Below are 21571 nucleotides of genomic sequence, written 5' to 3'. Positions count from 1 at the left end.
GGACCATTTTTTTAAAAGTCTTTATTGAATCTGTTACAATATTGCTTGTGTTTTGTTTTTTTGGCCCAGAGGCATGTGGGATCCTAGCTCCTTGACCAGGGATCGAACCCGCATCCCCCCACATTGGAAGGTCCCAACCACTGGACCGCCAGGGAAGCCCCAGCTCTTCTTTCTTCCGTGTCATTTAACACCTGTTATAAAAGTTAACAAGATTATTATAAAAACTTCGTCATATGGAAAAGCACAGATGCCAATTCCAGAAGTGGTTGTCAGTAACATTTAATGAACATTTCAGACGTGTCTCTCTAAAGGGTTACAGGTAATGGGTGGCCGTGTATGGATAGAAATACGTGGGTAAGGCTCCAAGTAACACACTCTGTTAATAAATCAACATCATGATGATGATTTCATTTGACTGTAAAAGGAGAAAAAGTCAGTGAAGGAAATGCTGAACTTTAGTTACTATTATTATTTTTTTTGCCATAAGGGAGGCTGTTTCCAAATGAATCTGTAGACTTAAAAGAAACGATTACAAAACACTGGAAGGCTGAAATCTTTATTTGTTGTCATTTTTGATTACAGCTTTTTGCCTCCTTTTTTACTGCTGTAAGGAACTTTAGTTGTTCTCTCCTTGTATTGTCTGGGGTGGATGAAGCTGGTAGCTGTGATAAACAGACCTCCATATCTCAGGCATTTGACCCACAGATGCTTTATTTCTCGGTCCACTGGGGATTGGCGGGAATGAAGAGGTGGCGGGGTGGCAATTCTGATCCATGCAGCCATTCAGGGACTCGGGCTCCTCCAGCCGGGTGGTGGGGACATGCCCTGCCCTCTGGAGTCCTTCCCCCGGGTCTCCTGTACCTGCTCAGAGGATGAGGCAGGGAAAAAAGATAACTCATGGACCACATCTCTCCTCCCACCTTCCCTCACGCCCTCCGCAGGCTGCTCCTGACCCCAGGCGCCTGACTGCACGCTCCTGACCACAGAGGAGGCTGAGGAATGTAGTTTAGCTCTGAACCTGGGAAGGAAAAGGTCACAGTGTGTGGAGAACAAGCAGCTGTTTGCACGTGCACACACACACGCACACACACACGTACACGCGCGGCCTCTCCTCCCCAGCCCCCGATTCTTGTTGGTGTAGACCTCTCTGCACGTGGTCACTGTCCGCCCCACGTAACGTGTATCCTGCTGCAGCCCTCAGAGCCCCGGCACCTCTCAGGCCCTCTTCCAGGGTCACTGCTCATTGCTGGGTGGACAGTGGCCTTCTCTTCACAGCTCTTTATTTCATTCCACCTCTTAAGTGGATGGAGTTGACTGTCCGGGGTTTCTTCAGGAAGAGGTCCTGGGGGCAGTGCTTCCTCAGTGAATGGCCCGCTGGTCTCATCACTGGCGCTCGGAATGCTCTTTGAAGTCACCTTGATCCAGGGAGTCCTGGGCCATCGCCCGCAGGTGACACACAGGTGAGGATCCCGCGAGCCTCTGGTCGCATCTTCATCCACTCATCGGTACGCAACCTTGTTGTAGGTGCGTTTCCGTGTGAAGAATGTTACTTAATACATAGAGTTGACTCATTATTATAACACCGAACTCACGGCCGGGAGCCTGGAACTCACACCTGGATGCAGCTCAGCTGACACGTGATTTCTCCCCAAGGCACGTCACAGCCTTTCCGCCCACGGACACCAGACCCCACTTCAGCACCGTGCCCAGGGACCGTCTTAAACAGCAAAATCCGCAACGGAAAGCGCAGAAATGCAAAAACGGAGCACTGAATAGACTAGGATAAGAGCGCTTGTTTACAAGCTCACAGCTGACACAGAAGGCAGCAGGTCCTCTGTTCAAACTCAGCTGGGAACGGGTGTGTCTGTGCTGTGTCTGTAAGTGGTCACAGAGGTGCCACAAGGATTGATTTGAGGTTCCCAGTAAATTTCAGCAAGTAGGCAAATTCCCAGATACGGAATCTGCAAATAACGAGAATCAACGACGTGCTTGAAATTGTCAGGCTTGCGTGTGGTTTTCCTGTGTGATCTTTGAGTCAGTTCCTGCCCCACGTTGCCCCAGATCTGCAGGGATGTTGTTCCATGGTCCGCTTGTCCTGAACTTGCTTTGGACACGCCTCTTCGGGGACTTGATGTTTTTCTTTACTGGATTCCTGAAGAATCCGTTTTAGTTACTAGACCAGGAAGTGTTTGGTGCTGGCCATTTTGTGTTTCCTGGAAAAGCTTCTGATTTGCACATGCTGGTGTCCTCTGCTTCACAGATTTTTCCTTTTTTCTCCTCACCTCTGGGGGAGGCGTTCTCTGTTTCAGAGGCAAAATTGCTCTTTTTTGAAATTGAAGTATAGTTGATTTACAGTGTTGTGTTAGTGTCATGTGTACAGCAAAGTGATTCAGTTATACATACACATATATATCTATTCTTTTTCAAATTATTTTCCATTATAGGTTATTATGAGATATTGAGTATAGTTCCCTGTGCTATACAGTAGGTTCCTGTTGTTTATTTTATATATAGTGATATGTACCTGTTAATTCCAAACTCCTAATTTATCCACCCGCCCTTTCCCCTTTGGTAACCATGTTCGTTTTCTCTGTCTGTGAGTCTATTTCTGTTTTGTATATAAGTTTGTTTGTATCTTTTTAAATTCTGCATATAAATGATATCATATGGTATTTGTCTTTCTCTGTCTGACTTACTTCGCTTAGTGTGATAATCTCTAGGTCCATCCATGGTGCTGCAAATGACATTATTTCGTTCTCTTTGATGGCTGAGTAGTATTCCTGTGTGTGTGTGTGTGTGTGTGTGTGTGTGTGTGTACACCAAATCTTCTTTATCCATTCATCTGTCAGTGGACACTTAGGTTGCTTCCATGTCGTGACTGTTGTAAATAGTGCGGCAATGAACATTGGGGTGCATGTATCTTTTTGAATTATGGTCTTCTTGGCGTATATGCCCCGGAGTGGGATTGCTGGATCCTATGGTAGCTCTGTTTTTAGTTTTTTCAGGAACCTCCATGCTGTTCTCCATAGTGGGGACACAGTTGCTCTTATATGGGCTTTTCCTTCTCTGGTTCTGTCATCTTTTCTCTAGTTGCTGTGATCACCTGGCATTTTCCCCGTTTGTTCTTTCTTTACGGTATTTTCAGGTGCATCCATTCTGTTCTGTGCCTTCTGATTTATCGCCGTCTTGTTATTTTGCCTTTCCATTCGTTTTCATAGCCCCGTGCTCGCTGTTTCTGAAGATTATTCTTTTGAGTTATTTGTTTGTAGAGTTGGTTTCACGGCTTGTTATTTTCCTCCGTAGCATGGAATACTGAGATCTTTCTTCTTCCTGATTGGGGTACCTTTTCATCCGGAACACATGAACCAGGTGTGTCTGATTTTTGCACGCCGTCCTTCTTCCTTTTCGCCGTTTCTCTCCCCGTAACGTCTCTGTTATTTCTTTTCTGTTTCTCCCGACCTGTTCCTGTGGTTTTTCAGTGACTTGCTCTTCTTTGTTGCATTCACGAGAGTGAGTCAGACTTGGCGGTCTGTCTCGTGGCTCTTTTAGACACAAAGACCCAGGGGTGGGGAGTGTTGAGTCTTTTTAGGAGGTCCAGGCTCTTTCTTCTGACATTCTTCTGGTGCAGGGAGCTGTCCCGTTCTTGTGCCTGGACGCCCCCAGCCCTCGGAGCATCCCCGGTTAGCAAGCCACCCTTCCCGGGGTGGGGGGTGTCTCCTTTTGTCTCCCCAACCCTTGCCCGGTCAGAGGAGGGAAGAGAGAAGGGCTCCGTACTCTTGTCTGGCCAGGTTTGAGTATATTGAGCAAAATGTCCGGATTTTTATTCCTGCCGGTACCACTTCCGGGAACAAAGTGTGGGAGTTTTCCCCTGGAGGATTCAGGTTTTCTGGGGTGTGCGACAAGGATGTTTATGGCCTTGTTTGTGCCCGTTTTCCACTTTGGGTGCTTTTGGGGGTGGCTTTCATTATTTGGGGTCACTGGGTTGGACCTGGCTTCACCTCTTCTCAGCCCCTGGGTGCTGCACTGCTCATCCAAAGACCCTCCCTGGTGGGGACCTGGGTGACCCCCGCCACCCCGGCTTGGACCTGTCCTCATGCTGCAGGGTTTAACCCTTTGAGCCCCTGAACTCTGTTACTGTTTATCGACGCTGGAGGGGGTTCGGGGGACTGGAGAAGCACTCCCCTCAGATTTCAGACCCCAGACCTAAGATGCAAATGGGAAGGTGGAGGAAGGCGGGGGGATGATGTGTCCCACCCATCGCCCCAGATGGGTTGCCCGTGTGCCCGGGGCCGGTACTGAAGGTCTCTGAGGCCGGGGCCCGGCCCCCCTGCAGGTGTGAAGTGAGCCTCGCGGGCTAGGCTCATAAATATCTGTGACCTTGACGGCTGTCCCTGCTCACAGCCCGTCTGTCTGGACAGTCCACCCCAGGGGGCGCTTCTCATCACAACAGGGAGAGAGAGGCCGTCTGGCAGCCTGGCTGCTGGGAGGCTCCGAGGGCGGCCAGGCCAGGGTGTGAGACGTCAGGGAAGGTTGTCACAGGCCACCTGACGGCGAGTGGCCCAGAAGGTACTCTGTCCTCAGGCCACAGGCTTTGGGGACCTGTCGGGAGTTGCTGATGGAGAAACACCTGTTCTTCAGGCCCCAGAATTACCAGAATTCTTCCCGAAAGGAAGATCGTCCCAGGGGTTTGGTCTCTACTCCCAGGAGCGTAATTGTTTCCAGAACCTTCTGAGGACCACCTCTCTTCTCTTCACTTTGTCCAACACAAACAAAGGCCCTGGAGCCTGAGACTAGCAATTCCGCGGGTATGAGCGTTCAGGACAGGGTGGCCGTCCTTCCCGCCTGAAGGCCCTTGCCAAGGTGAATCCTGGAGCTGGGGGCTCAAGACGGGCCTGGACTCCTGCCCAGAGGGTTCGCGGAGCTGCCAAGCAGGTTCATCAGCCCAGTGCCCGCTCACGGCTTCTCCAGAGGCTCACGTGGAGGTCCCTCTTCTGCTGCAGGAGGAAGAGGTTCCCTCCGTAACCGAAAGTGGGGTCCAGCCGCTCGCTGCTCTAAGGCCAATAAAGTGGCAAGGTTGGTGGAAAGGAAAGTTTGCTTTATTTCGGAGGCTGGCAACCGGGGTGGGACAGGGCAGAGGTCCACGGGCCAGCTCCCCACCCCTGACAATCAGCGGGCAAGAGCTTTTATAGACGGAGCAAGAAACAGCACAGGCGGCTCTGGCGGGCGTCTTGAAATTGGTCGTGCGGTGGTCTGACCAGCATCATCTTGATTGTCTCAAGGACAGTTCGTCTTCGCTTCCCGGATGCGTTTGTTCCCATTTCCTTGAGGCCAGTTCTCGGAATTGTGGCAGCTTCTGTTGTCACGGCTGCAGTCTGGTCGTCATGGAGTTCACTTCTTCCACCTGGTGGGGTTTCTGTATCTAAGATAGCTCAAAGGACATGGCTTAGAATATGATCTCTAGCCCTTGAGGAGGAACTAAAGATCCCTGACTTTGCTTGATGACTAAACTTATAATTTGGTCTCGTTTGACTGTTTTCCTTTGTTTCTGCATTTTCTCACCTCTCTGATTAAACCTATCGTTTGGCTAAGGGAAACAGCAGGGGACAGTGAGGAGCTTTCGGGATCCCCCCTGCCACGCCCACCTCCACCCAGGGGTGGGCACCGAGTGGCTGCGGGGAAGCTGTCCGTCCACGTGTCTGTCCCCACGACCCGTCTGAGCAAGTTAACGGAGGTGCAGGAGCCTGGCCCACCCGGCAGAGGCTTCTGGAAGATACCTTTTTGCTTTAATCAATGCTTCCATTTATTAGATAACTGTGTCTTCGAGTTTATTTCACTTGGGAAAGAGCATCTCAGCTGCTCTCCTGACCCCTCAGCCACACTTTGTTTCTGTCCACCCATTCCTCTCTCCCTCCAATGTCTCCCCAAGAGTGGCGGCCCGTAGCATCCCTGACCCCCGCCGCATCCTCCCTCCCCACTGAATCCCCTCCTTGCCCGCCTCCCCCGCCCTGACCCCCACATCAGCTGACCCAAGTGTCCCCGGACCCCTCACTTGCCTCCGGTCGGGCCGTCGGGGCTGCTCCATCCAGGCGGCTTGGTCCTCCTGCTTATCACTGAGGATCAAAACAACTCCAAGAGCACAGAGGGCTCACCTCCCCCCGCTCCAGGTTTTGAAATCCTCCTTTATCCTGTTGCCGCAGACAACCGTCGCATTTGCTTTTTATATCTGAGGCTTCCCTGGTTGTCGAATATGAGGAGGACTGTGCCTGTCCTGTCTGTTTTTGAGCCCATCTCCTCCTACAGTAGCTGAGGCTCCAGCCCCGACGACTGGCCTCTCACTCTGCAGAGACCGGGAGGTGGGCAGGCATCGTGAGAGAAGGTTCTGGAAGGCCTGTGCAGGAGCGGCTCGTCACCTAGAGAAGCTCCGTCGGAGCGCACGGCTGGGCAGGGGTTCGGCCCATCGCTCTGGGCCCCTCGGGAGGTGAGAGTCTCCTTCTGGGAGTTAATTGCAGCCTCTGAATTCCACTCCCAGGAGGTTTGTCGTTGACTACCAAGGACGCATCTTTCCAGAGGGAATGTGGTGGCTTGGGTGGACCCTCTGCCGCGCTCTCTGGACATCCAGGCACGGGACGAACGGAGAGCAGGAGGCTCGGGCCGAGGAAGCGCAGGTTGGCCGAGCCCGGCCCTCCCGGGCTCCCTCCTGCCTGGGTTTGTCTCACATTCAGACAGGATTCCTTCTCCTGGGGTCCCTCCCCTGCTGCATCATATTCCTCCGCCTCTACTCCTGTCTCACAGCAGCCAAGCTCGGCAAGGCCTCCCTGAGCCTCCGGCTGGCGGGAGGTCCTGCTGCCACGTCTGCCCAGTGCCGTCCCATATCCACGGCCACCGCTCCAGCTCGACCTCCCGTCCGGGCCCTGGACCTCGTTTCTTCCTCGACGTCTCCTCTGACAGCTCAGAGGCCCCACGACTCACACGGTCCAGAGCAGGTGCCAGGACCCTTTGCTCCTTCCCTCCGACCCTGCAGCTGGCCCCGCTGGTTTCCCTCTCTTGGCCAGTGGTTCCATTAAAAAACCCAGCTCTACTGAGGTGTGGTTTACGAGCCGTGAAGCTCACGCGTGCTAAGGGCCCCGTCCAGTGGTGATCAGTACGTCGGCTGCGTTGCCCGGCCACCTCGGTCGGGACTCTTCCCATCACCACCTTGTGCCTGCTTGCAGTTCCTCCTTGTCCCCACTTCTAGCCCCGACAACCGCTAACCGTGTTCTGTCCCCACGGAGCCCCCTCTTCTGGACCGCCCACGTGAACAGGTCACACGACGGGCGGCCTTCTTTCACCCAGCGCCACGGGAGTGAGGTTCCTGCACGTTGTGGCACCTGTCCGTTCTTTCCTTTTTATCGCCAGGTAGTAGCCCATCGTGCGGCTCAATCCGTTCCCCAGTTGACGGCCAGTTGGGTTGTTCCCGCTTTGGGCTGTGAACCTTCTCGGATTCTGTTGTCTGAGCCAGAACCCAGGAGTTACCCCAAGCATTCCATCACCACCACCCCCCGCCAATCCACTCCCGGGTCCTGCCCTTTGACCTTCTGAATCCCTTTGCACCCGTGTCACCCTCTCCCCACCCCAGCCCTGTCTCTGCCATCTTCCTCCTGGACCAGGGGAGCTGCAGACCCCTCTTTCCTCTCAGAAGTTTTCCACACAGTGCTGAAAGCAGTTGTCTTTAATGCGAACCCGGTTGCCTCTTTGTCGTAAACCGCCCCCCGTCCAGGAGTCTTACTGGTCTTAGAATGAGATCAAGTGCACAGACTTATTTACAAAACAGAAATAGAGTCACAGATGTAGAAAATAAACATATGGTTACCGAGGGGAAAGGAGGTGGAGGGATAAATTGGGAGATTGGGATTAACATATACACACTACTATATATAGACTAGATAATCAACAAGGACCTACTTTGTAGCACAGGGAACTCTACCCAATACTCTGTAGTGACCTATATGGGACAAGAATCTAAATTGTTTCTTTATTTTTGGCTGCGTTGGGTCTTTGTTGCTGCGCACGGGCTTTCTCTAGTTGTGGCGAGCGGGGGCCGTTCTAAGTCGCGGTGCGCGGGCTTCTCGTTGCGGCGTCTTCTCTTGTTGCAGAGCACAGGCTCTAGGCGCGCGGGCTTCAGTAGTTGCAGCCCGTGGGCTCAGTAGCTGTGGCTCGCGGGCTCTAGAGCGTGGGAGTTGTGGCGCACGGGCTTCGTTGCTCCGCGGCACGTGGGATCCTCCCGGACCAGGGATCGAACCATGTCCCCTGCACTGGCAGGCGGATTCTTAAGCGCTGCGCCACCAGGGAAGTCCTGGGAAAAGAATCTAAAGAAGAGTGGGTATATATATATGTATAAATGAATCACTTTGCTGTACACCTGAAACTAACACAACACTGTACATCAACTATATGCCAATAAAAATTAATTTAAAAAAAGAGGATCAAATGCTAGATGTCTTATGAATTCATCTCAGCCTTCGCCCGCTGAGGTGACATCTGAGCTGAGCCCCAGGTGATGAGAGGTTGGCTTGTGAGGATCTCTGCCCAGAACATTCCGGGCAGAGGGTCGCAGGAGCCGCATGCCTGAGGGGGAAATGAACTTGGTTGGCAAGGCAGAGCAGCGGGGAAGGCCGAGGCCGCCGGCTGGGCGGGTGCACAGGGCGGAGGGTGGTGGGTGGGGGCTGAGGCGAGGGGGTGTGATTCCCCCTGAAGAACATTGGGCGTTTGGGAAAGGTTTGGCACAGAGCCTGTGACCTCGTTTCTATTTGAAAGGGGACCCTGGCTTCTCTCGGGGGAGGAGGGAAGGGAGCGAAAGAAGGTAGGAGGCTCCTGCAGGAATCCAGGGGGAAGGGGGTGTTGGAGGCTGGGGCCGGGGTGGGGCGGGAGAAGGTGGAGGCTGGGACAGGCTCCTGATGACAAAGTCGAGGTCATCAGAGCACGTGTGGCTCTTGCAGGAGATTGTGCTCTGGCCAAGCAAAGGGTCCTTAAGGGTGACTTGTATCAACACCCTGCCTGCGTCTTTGCAGTTTCTCAGCACAGGAACAAAAAAAGACTCTTTTTCTTTTAAAGATTGAGATGTCATTCACATACCATGCACTTTGCCCGTTGAAAGTGTACAATTCAGTGGCTTTTTAAAAAAACACCTTTATTGGAGTATAATTGCTTTACAATGGTGTGTTAGTTTCTGCTTTACAACAAAGTGAATCGGTTATACATATAGACATGTTCCCATATCTCTTCCTTCTTGCATCTCCCTCCCCCCCACCCCTCTAGGTGGTCACAGAGCACCGAGCTCATCTCCCCGTGCTATGCGGCTGCTTCCCACTAGCTATCTATTCTACGTTTGGTAGTGTATATATGTCCATGCCACTCTCTCACTTCGTCCCAGCTTACCCTTCCCCCTCCCCATATCCTCAAGTCCGTGCTCTAGTAAGTCTGTCTTTATTCCCGCCATCTCGCCGCTAGGTTCTTCATGACCTTTTTTTTTTTTGATTCTATATATATGTGTTAGCATACGGTATTTGTTTTTCTCTTTCTGACGTACTTCACTCTGTATGACAGATTCCAGGTCCATCCACCTCACTACAAATAACGCCGTTTCGTTCCTTTTCATGGCTGAGTAATATTCCATTGTATATATGTGCCACATCTTTATTGATTCATCTGTCGATGGACACTTAGGTTGCTTCCACGTCCTGGCTGTTGTAGATAGAGCTGCAGTGAACACTGTGGTTGGTACAAGACTCTTCCTGAATTCTGGCTTTCTCAGGGTGTATGCCCAGTTGCGGGACTGCGAGGTCGTGGGAGAGCTCAAGGGCCCTCCTGTGAAAGGCCCGCAAGGAGGTCAGGCCCTGGATGTCGTGCTTATCATTCATGTCATGGGGCAGCTTGCTAAAGGCTGAGAGGAGCTTTATTTTCACATGTATCATTACGAAGCGAAAAGCCTATTTAACCAGCCCCAGTTTTGTGTGTTGTAAGGATTCCACGCTTCATCTTCCTGTTAGATGTGAGGCTAATTCTCTGTCTATGAGAGCGATCAGGCCAGCTCACGCAGCCTCAGTAGCCCAAACGACACGTCTGGCTTGGTGTGCTCTTCTGCTTAAGCTTACTGTCAAAACCCACTTAAATCCTTTCGAGAAACTAATGCCTCGGTCTGGAATGATTACACATGCTGTCAAAAGCTTTGTAAATCCCACAATGTGGTGAGAATTTTTTTTTTTTTTTTTTTTTTGCGGTACGCAGCCTCTCCCGCTGCGGAGCACAGACTCCGGACGCGCGCAGGCTCAGCGGCCACGGCTCACGGGCCCAGCCGCTCGGCGGCACGTGGGATCTTCCCGGACCGGGGCACGAACCCGCGTCCCCCGCATCGGCAGGCGGACTCCCAACCGCTGCGCCACCAGGGAAGCCCTGTGGTGAGAATATAGTGGTTCAAAGGTCACCCTGGGGAAGAGCAGAGCTCTCCTCCTTCCCTGATGTCCCGGGCTGATAAGAATGATCCAGAAAGTGGCAATAAGAGGGCACGAATCATCAGAACTTAATTTTCTGCATTAATGCCGAGGGTGAGGCTCTTTTCTAGCACCTTTGCCCTGTGGTTGGATTTCAGTGGCTCCTTCCCTCCCTGTCCTGACCGTTCTCCTCACAGCCCCCCTTTCTGGGCGGACAGACAGGAGCTCTTGTTCCACTTGGTCAGCACAGCATCTGTCCCTGTGTGATGCGGCCACCACCTCCCCTGTCTCCCTTTCTCTGCCTGGAATCCACCTCGTGGCCCCGCCTGGTGAACCCTCCCAATTGGCGGCTCCATCCTGTACAGTGGGACCAAGTTGAAACTCATCAGCCCTCTGGTCCATTCATTCCAGACCCGCCTCTGGCAGCTGTGTGACGTGGGGAGCAGTTCCTAGGGTTTACGATGTTCTTCTTTGGGCTTGGGGCTGCTTATACCTCCTCCAGGAGAACTTAAGGAGAAGAGGGTGCGTTTGACGTTCTTCCTTTGCTGGGCTGGCGGGTGCACAGTGAGTGCTTTGTGTCTGCGGTCAGGACGATTTAATTCTCCCCCGCCTGCCCTTACCCACCTCCACTTACTGCTTCTAGGAGGACCTCTTTAGCCAGCATCATGTCCCCTGCTTTGCTCGGAGCCTGCCTGAAACCGTGGGGACCAACAGAGGAAAAGGAGCTCACCTCCAGGGAGGGTGTGAATCTCTGACAGAGCCCAGCTAGTGCCTCTCAGTGACGATGGCCTGGACAGCCACAGAGGACCACTAGCTGGCCCCTTAAAGGTCACCAGGATGCACGGTCCACCCCCCACTTCACTAAAGCATCCGGCGCTGCTGTCAAGCTTTTATTCTTTGAAAAATGTTATTCCGATTGGAAAAACCCTAACCCTAACCCTAACCTTAATCCACAGCCACTTTGGCCTTTCGTGTTTAAACATTCAGAAGCACTAGTGTGGCTCCTGGCCTTCAGCTTCCTTTCCTTGGGCCAGGCTGTACTTCTCGGTCACAGTCACCCACCGGTTTCCCCGTTCCATATACACCCTTTCATGTGTTACCCGTGCCAGCATCTCCATGTTTTCCACCACAGGTACAGCCTGGTGGGTCTTTGTCCACGGCAAAAAGCATTGTCTCATTTGGACGATTGCATTCGGAAACCGCCCCCTCACAGTTTGGGGGGGCAGAGGTTTGCAGGTATGCAGGTGGCACGTGAACAGCTGTTAGAGGCCAGCCACCCCTCGATGCACCTTTAAATGACTCCTGGCAAGTTCTGTTTATTAAGCGTCTTTGAAACGCACGCCGAAAGACTTGAGGATGATGTGAAATGTGCTTCTTTTGCAGTGAATATGATGTGCTCAGAAAGTGGGATTTCTTTCAGGATATCTTGCGTTCCTCCTGAATGCACCGGGGTCTCTGTGTTTCCAGCTCCGTATCCTGAACAGGTGAACAGGGGTGACGCAGGGAGCTCCCTCAGCACCACGACCCCTGAATGCTTTGTGAGGCCTCCCTGTCGTTCTTCTCGACTTTTCTGGGAGGAAGTCAAGAGTGAGCTGGATTTAAGTCTCACCTGAGGACCATGAGTGACCATATGTGGCGGAGGAGGTGATCGGAATCGATGGTGTAATTCAACCCGTGCTGTTGATGCTTCTTCCCTTGGCCTCCAGACAGCTCACTGTAACAACAGACATTTTACACAGTGTCATATTTACTATTCCTCAAGCTTTGTCTAGACACGTCTTACCCTTCTAACATCTTACCAAACAACCATCGTCATCATTTCCGTTTCGCAGGGCCCAGGACAGATTTGGAAAGCAATTTACTCTCTTACATAAAATTCTCCTGCCGTGTTTTTGGGAATCAAAACAGCCTCGTCGGGCTTCCCCGGTGGCACAGCGGTTGAGAGTCCGCCAGCCGATGCGGGGGACACGGGTTCGTGCCCCGGTCCGGGAGGATCCCACGTGCCGCGGAGCGGCTGGACCCGTGAGCCATGGCCGCTGAGCCTGCGCGTCCGGAACCTGTGCTCCACGACGGGAGAGGCCACAACAGTGAGAGGCCCGCGTACCACAAAACAAACAAACAGCCTTGTCCAACTTCTGCCTCTGCTTCTGCCCCACGGGCCAGCCCCTCCGGTAGATACACGTGACCCCAAAGCACCAGGTTGTGTGACCCTCTGTGGATCCTGTGAGTTAGCTGGCCACACAGGCTTGGCCCAGTGTGGCCCTCTGTGTGTGGCAGAGGCTTGGCCGTGGTCACAGTGTGATGGGCTGCCTTGTGTCCCTGTAAAATTCATATGTCGGAGTCCTGACGCCCGGCACCTCGGAAGGTGACTGTATTTGGAGAGGAGGATCTTTAAAGAGATGGATAAGGTAAAACGAGGTCACTGGGGTGGGCCCTAATCCCATAGGGCTTGGCGTCCTTATAAGAAGAGGAGGTTGGGACACAGACACACACAGAGGGACGACCCCGTGAGGACACAGGGAGGAGACGGCCGTCGACACGCCGAGGAGAGAGGCCTCGGGAGGACCAGCCCTGCCCACACCTGGGTCTGGGATTCCAGCCTCCAGGACTGGGGACAGTACATGTCTGTTGTTTAAGCTCCCCAGCTGTGGTGTTTTGTTACAGAGGCCCAAGCTAACTCATACACACAGATCCAGGGTCTTACGTGGTTGATCCTGGCTGGGCGCCTGCCTCTCTCTGTCTCCAGGGCCAGGGTGCCTCCCCTTGAGTCCAGGTATTTCAGGTTTAGCCTCGCGTCTTGCAGAATAGCTGCAGCTCACGTTGACCACGTAGGATTTCTCTCACTCTCTTCATTGTAGATTTCAGTTGGACCATGAGCTCTACCAGCGGAAGGGCCAGGGTTTCGTGCGGGTTGACCGCACGCCGGCCGCACGCCGGCCGCGGCTCTGCTCACTTTGGTGGTGTGTCTCTCCTGTCAGGATTTTTGGATCATTCAAGGAGCTGATGAGGTCTCAGTGCACCTGGGGCAAAGCGGGCCCCCAGAAATGGTAGCTCCCAGCATCCTCGTCCTGATCACGTGTGGCCCTTGCTTTACTGCTGGGTTCTGTCACCCAGGACGGTTGCATGTGTGGAACTTTGTATCCAGTGCGGTTCAGTTCCAGTGACGTCCACTGAGCTGCACGGACATCAGGAGTGGCTCTGCCAAGCAAAGGACGTAGACCCTGTCGTCACGCAGCAGCTCAGAGGGGCAGGGAGCGCTCTCGCCAGCTGAATGCCGGTGGTGCCAGGAGCCGGGAGAGGGAGAGGGTGGGGGATGTGAATGGGTGCGTCTTGCAGGAGGAGGAGGATGTAGATGGTTACCTGGGCTTGAACGTGCCTCCCTCTGGAGGTGCTGGAGCTGGCCTGCGGGCGTCCTCGGAGCTTCCTGGACGCCGGGCTGCCCTCCTGTCATCCAGGCTGATGCCGGCCACACCCCCTTCTCTCTCTGTTAGAGTGTGTGCACGTGTCTGCCCTTCCCCTTTCCAAACCACCCAGGTGCCGTGTTGAGCGCTATGCTTGTCAGGACGCAAGCGAGAAGCACTCTGATGTGGGTCTTGGAGGTGTCCTTACACCCTCTTGCAAGTGTTCTGTATCGTAAGCCACCCAGCTCAGCCAGACCCACCGGGCGGCTCTGAGATGGATCTGGATGTCTTGGCATTTGGGCTCTTGCAGCAGGAGATCAGTGAGTGACAGGTACCGACTCCTACCTGTGTGTCAGGAGAGAGGGAGGAGGAATACATGCGTGTCGCATCTCCCAGGAGACAAGAAATGCGGGATGGAGAGGCTGTGACCTGCAGGCTGGACAGGAGGGGGCAGGGGGCAGCCGGATTAGCTTGAATGGTCCGTGGGCTCTGGGTTCAACTCGGGGAGCTCAGCGGCCAGCTCAGCTGGGAGACCAGAGAGAGGGTGAGTCCCTGACGCTGTGGGAGGTGTGAGTGCAGTTTCAGCTGGTAGACAAGGCGGGGAGGGGACGGCCAGCTGGAAGCACAGGTGCACAGGTGCTGGAGGCTGGGGGCGCATGTGGCCTGGCTTTCCAGAGGACTGCCCGCGCACTGCTGGAGTGTGTGTGTGCGTGTGTGTTTGTCTGTGCGTATGTGTGTGTGTCTGTGTATGTATATGTGTTCGCATGTGTGTATGTACAGGTATATATGTGTGTTTGTATTTGTGTGTCCTTATGCGTTTGTGTACACGTGTTTGTGTGTGTATGTGTGTGTGTATGTTTTTATGTGCATGTGCATGTGTGTGTGTGCCAGTGCACACGTGTGTGGGGTTGGGGCCCGGGCAGAGGTGGTACCGACAGGCAGGACGTGGGGAGTTACTGGCTTGAGAGGGGACCCTGGCGGCCGCTCAGGGAATCAGGCTGTGTGGGGCCCGAGGGGCATGGGGTGAGCTCAGAGCAGTGGCCGCTGCAGTGGCCTGGTGAGAACGGCTTGGGGCTGCTGGGCAGTGGAGGTGGGACAGACGAGAACTCACACACAGCCGAGGTCGTGGATTAATCCAGACCAATCCAGAAGCTGCGGGACAGGACGGAGTCGGGAGGTCGTCCTGGGTTTGTGGCGTGGGAGGAGGGGCAGCCGCTGAGATGGGGAAGGAAGAGGGAAGGAGGAGGGGAGGAGGAGGGGGGGAGGGGCAGGGAGGGACGATGGGGGGAAGGTGTTTGGGGGTTGCGTTGTCAGGTTGGTGTCATCACTCAGCCCACACTGGAGTCCCTCATCTGTCAGCTGGCGTCCAGGTCCCTGCGTCTCCCTGCTCGGTGAACTTGGGTTCATAGTCAGCGCCTTTCTTTGTGTCCAGGGTCCCGCCACCGCTCCACCGCTGTCACCATGGCTGGCTGAGGGACCTGTTCCGAGATTTTTGTTAGTCTTGTGAATTCACACCAGGGTGAAAATCTCTGTTTGAAGTGCTTTGTTGTTCTTGGGGGGTTTTCTTTTGTCCATCCTCCCCGAAGCCCAGCTGTTAAGTGGAAGAAAGGCCACCACGTCCGTGGCGCTCCCCTGCTTTTTCTGGGAGACATGTCCGAGGCTAATCTCCACAGCACCACGTGCCTTGAGACCTGTGACGTCGTCTATTTTTAAAAGTATCTCGGAGCGTAGCCTTCACTTCTTTGAAAAAAAGTTATTTAGAATCTCCCAAATAGTGTCCCTTGCTAGGGAGGTGAAACTGCTTCTCCCTTGTAACTGTCAACATTCAGCATTGGGGCAAATTGGAAAATCTGAACGAAGGCAGTATATCTCCCTGGTCCACAGAGGACCCGAATGGAAGTATCTTCCAGTTTCTCGGTGACTAGACGTCTGATATTGTATAATTTGTCTGCCCTGAGGTGCCACGTGCACAGAGAGGAAGTGACGTGTCAGTTAAATAGCGAGGGCTTCGGAGCCGGGCCGATTCAACGTGGGTTCAGATCGAACCTCCACCGTTTTCTAGACACGCGACCTTGGGGTAGTTTCGTGAGTATCCGAGGCTGAGCTTCCTCGTCTGGAAAATGGGAATATTAATAATTGTTATTACATTGTATTTTAACGTATAATTATATATTAATTATAGTTGTTGATATCATCATCATCATCACGGTATATCAATAATAATGATTATAATAATAATAAGACTCTCCACTCGTGGTTGTGTTGAAGGTAAATATAGTTAGCGCGATGTCTGGCACTTAGGAGTCAATAAATGTCAGCCACGACTGTGTCATCACCGTTATGTTCACTATATCACCATCATCATCACCACCACCACCACCACCATCACACCCCACTAGGCTTTGAGCTCCTTAAGGGGCAGGAACCCTTATCTTTTTGGGGGGACACAATTCAACCCCTAACGACATGTATTATATATGTTCTGTCTGCTTTTTACAACTGCCCTCCCTGCAAGTTACGTGGTTACCATGGTTTCCATCATAGAAACAGGGGGACCACTGGGTTGGTACATGTGCCCAGGATTGCAAGGTTAGTGTATGCAGTTGGGTTGGAAATCCAAGCCTTTCTGACCTCCGAGCTCCTGCTCCTTCTAGAAGTTTCTCAGTGGGGCCCTCTTGGCATTTTTTTGGAGCAGGACATTTCTTCGTTGTGCTGGGCTGGCCTGTACACGACCCAGCATCCCCAGCCCTGCCCCCTAAGTGGCAGTGGACACCAGTCTCTGGGATCATCTACAGTTGCCACACAGATTCCCCTGGGGGATGGTTTTCAGACTGAGCTCTGCCCAGCACCCACTTGCTGGCAGGATCCTCTCTGCAGGCCGCAGGGAGGGAGCCTCAGGCCCTCTTTGGATGCTGGTCTCTAAGGGAACTTGAGTTCGTGTATCCATGTAGCTGGAACCAGAGGCCGACAAAGCAGGAATTGGCGAGATATCCACGGCCCTACTTGGTCACCTCTGATACAGCTCAGCTGTTGTGTTTGGGGTTTCCAGACAGTCTTCTTATTCAGCCGAGGATGGCAGGGGTGCAGCTGGCAGTCACTGAAGCGGACAACTGGCCCCCACCCAGCCTCGCAGCCCCGAGAGGAGCTCTGAGCCTTACTCTTGAATTCAGCCTTTGCCATCGGAGAGGCACAGACAGCACATTCATGCCCGTGGGGTCAGGTTTCCTGACGCTGGGACCCCGGGCTACCTGCTCAACCAACCTTTTGTTGAGAGTAGGGGGATCCTCTTACCCAGCAGGGAGGAGCTCCTCCGAGGCAGAGGGTCAGGGAGATAGTAGGGCCTTTTGCCTCCTTGGGCGAGCAGAATCTCCCTGCAGAGAATTGGTTCCAACCTCATCACGCGCTCAAACCTCGTCGTTTCTGAGCGCTTTTACAGTGATTATGCACATTTTTGAGCCCCTGCTGATGGCCGTGCAGTAGAATCTAACTTTAATTCAATAAAAATTAGAAATGATGGTCAGAAGCGGATTTGGCCTAATGTTTGTTTTCCTGGCTTATTGGCGGGTCTCGCTGAAGGGACCTGGGAACGTGACCAAGTCGTGTCATTCTGGTTCTTAGCGGCTCCTCTCTGTTCTTGAAAAGTGTTCGTGGTTGGTTTGCCGGAACCGTATGTACTATTTAACTTGTTCAAAAATTAACTTTCACGGCAACTGACACGATTTCTAAGTCAAATCAGTCTTCATAATTGCCGTTCTTTATGGTTTGGGAGGGGCGGTGTCAGTGTTTTTACAGCTGTTACGTTCAGAGTCAGGGGGCTGGGGCACAGACGCTTGTGCCCTGGGCTTTCTCATCAGTGAGGTTACGAGAGGAGACGTCCACCTGGACCTGAGTTGCCAAGAGAGAGCGATCGGGGTAAGAACTAAGCCACACTGTAGTTCGCTCGCGCCGTGGTCCTCGGTCTGTTTCTGGGACCAGCTACAGCAGCAGCACCTTGAAACTTGTGAGAAATGCAGCTTCTGGGGCCCGACCCAAACCCGCTGCCTCAGACACTCTGCTTGGAGGGGGTGCGGGTCAACAGTCTGTGTTTAACAGGCAGGGAGGTTTGAGGTGAGAGCTGAGGCCACAGAATCAGGGATTCGATCTGAGCTTTTCCCCTTTTATATTTACCGAAGCGACAAGAAGGTCGTATTTTTCATCCAGAAAAGCCAGGGGGTCCAGAGCTCAGAGGAGCTCTCAGGATGGAACGGAAGCGCCTTTGGCATCTGTGACCACGTGCCGGGGTGGCGTCCTGCATCACTAACCAGGGGTCTCTGTCCTTCCGCGCAGAAGTGCATTCGCTTTAACCCAGATGCGACGGTGTGGGTTGCGAAGCAGCGGATTCTGTGCTCGTTGAACCAGAGCCTGAAGGACGTCCTGAACTACGGGCTGTTCCAGCCGGCGAGCGACGGGCGAGACGGCAAGTTCTTGGATGAGGAGCGGCTTCTGCGCGCGTACCCGCAGCCCGTGGGCAGGGGCATCCCCTCCCTGGAGGTACTGGTCACCGCCTCAGAGCCTGGGCGTGAGGGCGGAGGGAGGGCCTTCCCCCAGTTCCACATTTGATTCGGACTGGAAAATCGCTCTTAGCTCAAAACGGTAGTGTGCATTCTCAAGGTCGCAGCTGATTTTGTCGTGATTTGCGGACCAGTGTGCATTCTTTTAGCCATTTGTTTTCCTGCTGTGGATTGGATGAACTTGTTGGAGGGACACCTTGGTGTGAGCGGACCGTGGGTCTGACTCAGGCTCCCGCAGAATGGGGTTTGCTTCTACCTCCCTGAATCTCCCCCCCCTCGCCCCCCCGCCCCCGCCCTTGGGCCCAGGGTGGCCATCCAGCTGTTGTCAGAAGCATGGCTCCCGGGGATGACCTGTGGGCTCTTTGAGCCGCTGTGGCCAGTCACGTGCTCTTGGGCTGCCTCGGGAAGTGGTGGGTGCACACACCCGGCAGCCTTACATCCATAGGAAGTGTGTCCCCCGGCTCTGCCCTGGGGAGCCCGGGCTTGCTGCACCCTGAGTTTACATATGGTAATTCCACATGGTATATTTTATTTTATTTTATTTTATTTATTTATTTATTTTTTATTTATTTATTTATTTATTTATTTGCGGTACGCGGGCCTCTCACAGTTGTGGCCTCTCCCGTTCTGGAGCGCAGGCTCCGGACGTGCAGGCTCAGCGGCCATGGCTCACGGGCCCAGCCGCTCCGCGGCATGTGGGATCCTCCCGGACCGGGACACGAACCCGCGTCCCCTGCGTCGGCAGGCGGACTCTCAACCACTGCGCCACCAGGGAAGCCCTCACATGGTGTATTTTAAAATTAATTTTTAAGCAACTCTACTCCAATAAAAACGAATAAAAAATTTTCATCGGCGCGCAGTTGATTTACAATGTTGCGCCGGTTTCAGGTGCACAGCAAAGTGACTCAGTTATCCATCTACATATGCAGTCACTCTTTTTCAGGTTCGTTTCCCATGTAGATCATTACAAAATATCGCGTAGAGTTCCCTGTGCTGTGCAGTAGTAGGTCCTTGCTGGTTGTCTGTTTTATATATAGTTGTGTGTATATGTCAATCCCAACCTCCCAGTTTATCCCTCCTTCCCCGACCCGCAATTATTAAGACAGCGACACAAGTCGGTGGAAATGTGGTCGTTTCTACTGTGACCCCACACGTCGCTCTTATTATCAAGTGATCGTATTCGTTTCAGCTTAGTCAACAGTGAGAACCTGTGAGGGTGGCATCTGGGCCCTCGAAGGGGGTTGGTCTGAAGTCAGAGACATCCTGGACCACGGCAGCACCTCATCTGCACATTCCCAGGTCTGGCAGTGACTTTGAAGCCGAGGTTCTGAGATCCCCACCATGTGTTGGACCGGGGAGAAGGGTTTCCGTCCAGAAAAGCTGGGATGCCCCTAGGGAATCAAGTGGTTCCCTGTTCTGGCCTCAGTTTGCTCACCTGTGAACTGGGTGTCCGTTGAAAAACCCCTTGTCGGGGGCCGACTCACCACCAGCCCCTCTCTTGGCGTGGCCCACGTGCACGGGACAGTCAAAGTTCTGGTCTGCTGGAGCTTACACTCCTGTAGGGGACGACAGGCCAGGAACAGTAAACAAACAGCTCATTTGGGGGCTGATAATTTCTATAAAGGCAGTAGAACAGGGCGAGAACAGAAAGTCCGGAGCCTACCCTTGATGGGAAAGCATCTCGGAGGAGGCGACACGGGCCCGTCCCCCAGCCCCCGAGGACCGAACGCGAGGAGGCCTGGGAGAGCCCGGTGGGACCCGGGCAGGGCTGTGTCCTGGCTTTCAGGGCAGCCGGCACGCCTGTCCTTCCGCTGTCCCATCCAGGGACTCGTGGTAGCCGAGGCTGAGAGGCCAGCACGTGAGCATTCGTTGCCCCGTGTGGAAGGGTGGCCTGTGACATCAGGGGGACTTGGTCCAGTCCTGGTCGCTGTGGGGCGCTACATGCCACCCCACAGCCTCTCTGAGCCTCAGATTGCCAGCTCTGAAATCGGGGGAACATTACTACCATCTTCTCGGTGGCTGTGAGGCTGGGGCGAGCTGTTCCTCGGAACAGTGATCTCAGCGTAAGGCCTGGGGACGGGCGAGCGCCTGCGCCGCTGGCTGCGCTGCACCTGCTCCTGCCATCAGCTCCCGTCGCCGTGAAGGAGTCATTTACATGTATGTTCGTGCATCTCCTTGGACCACCATCCTGCCAGGTGGTCTGCTGTGTGGGGCTGAGCCGGGCCTGGAGGTGGGCACACCAGGGGCGGCCTGGATCTCGGCTCTTTGCCTTGGATCGTGGCAGTAAAACACAGCTGGCTACGTATGAAACCCGGAGAAAAGAGCAAGAAAAGCGTGTGCGTTTCTGAGCCTGCGTCCCACTAGCCGCAAGCTGTAAACATTTATGACCGTGGAACTAGACGTCCTCCTCCATGTGCTTTTACCCTCCTGCCAAGAGACCTTATCGACCCTAGCGTATTTCTTTCCATAACTGAAAAAGCACCCGTTGACTTGAACCCCTACAGGTCCGTCAAGTTAGCTGACTTTGTTGCATCCCCTCACGGCACTCTCAGTGGCTTCTGGAGCCTCAGAGCCGGGATGGATGAAGATAATAAGCAATAGGGAGTTTCACGGCCGTGCCCGGAATGTGCTGCGCTGGTTGAATCTAGAACCTGAGGGCTAGCTTCCTAAAACAGCCTGCGTCTCCTCCTGCCGGGTCAGTTCAAGAAGGCGGACACTTACCGTTTGCGACGGTGCACGTGATCCAGGAACTGGGTGCAGCCTGCGTTTCACGGGACTTTCTGATTTCACTGGTTTATTTTGGTACCTAAAAAAAAAAAAAATCAAGTTTTGGTCTGTGGCACCGAGGAATTTTGTCTGCTGCGGGATTGCTATTTTGTTTGGAGCGGAGGGGAGGAGATGATAAGGTGGTCACTCTGGAAACTTCACCTGGGATCAGACTTTCAGGATTAGGTCACCCCCTGCTCTGCACCTTTTGTGTCACACCTGTGCTTGTTTAAACTCCTCGGAGTGGGAGGGAATCCAGGGAAGTTGGGGAGGGAAGGATAAGACCGTGTTTGCCCAGCACCGGTTCTGTGCCAGGAAGCTCACATTCAATCCTCGGGGCACCCTGGGAGCTCCGTGTTGTGGTCCTCCTGTGACAGACAAGGAAACG

At 53.7% G+C, this 21571-nt stretch overlaps 1 protein-coding gene across 1 annotated transcript in view; it reads left to right on the top strand.

The window, feature by feature from the left end:
• SHANK2 (SH3 and multiple ankyrin repeat domains 2) overlaps window positions 1-21571 on the top strand; it is a 469020-nt gene that overhangs the window by 1852 nt on the left and 445597 nt on the right. Inside the window, exon 2 of the mRNA XM_067037810.1 lies at window positions 18194-18397. Within this exon, the coding sequence (XP_066893911.1) occupies window positions 18194-18397 (204 nt within the window). The remainder of the gene's footprint in view (window positions 1-18193; window positions 18398-21571) is intronic.

Source organism: Kogia breviceps, chromosome 7 (genome assembly GCF_026419965.1).
Source record: "Kogia breviceps isolate mKogBre1 chromosome 7, mKogBre1 haplotype 1, whole genome shotgun sequence".
NCBI lineage: Eukaryota > Metazoa > Chordata > Mammalia > Artiodactyla > Physeteridae > Kogia > Kogia breviceps.
The sequence above is the reverse complement of the archived record's forward strand: the minus strand, read 5'-3'. Positions and strand labels throughout refer to the sequence as shown.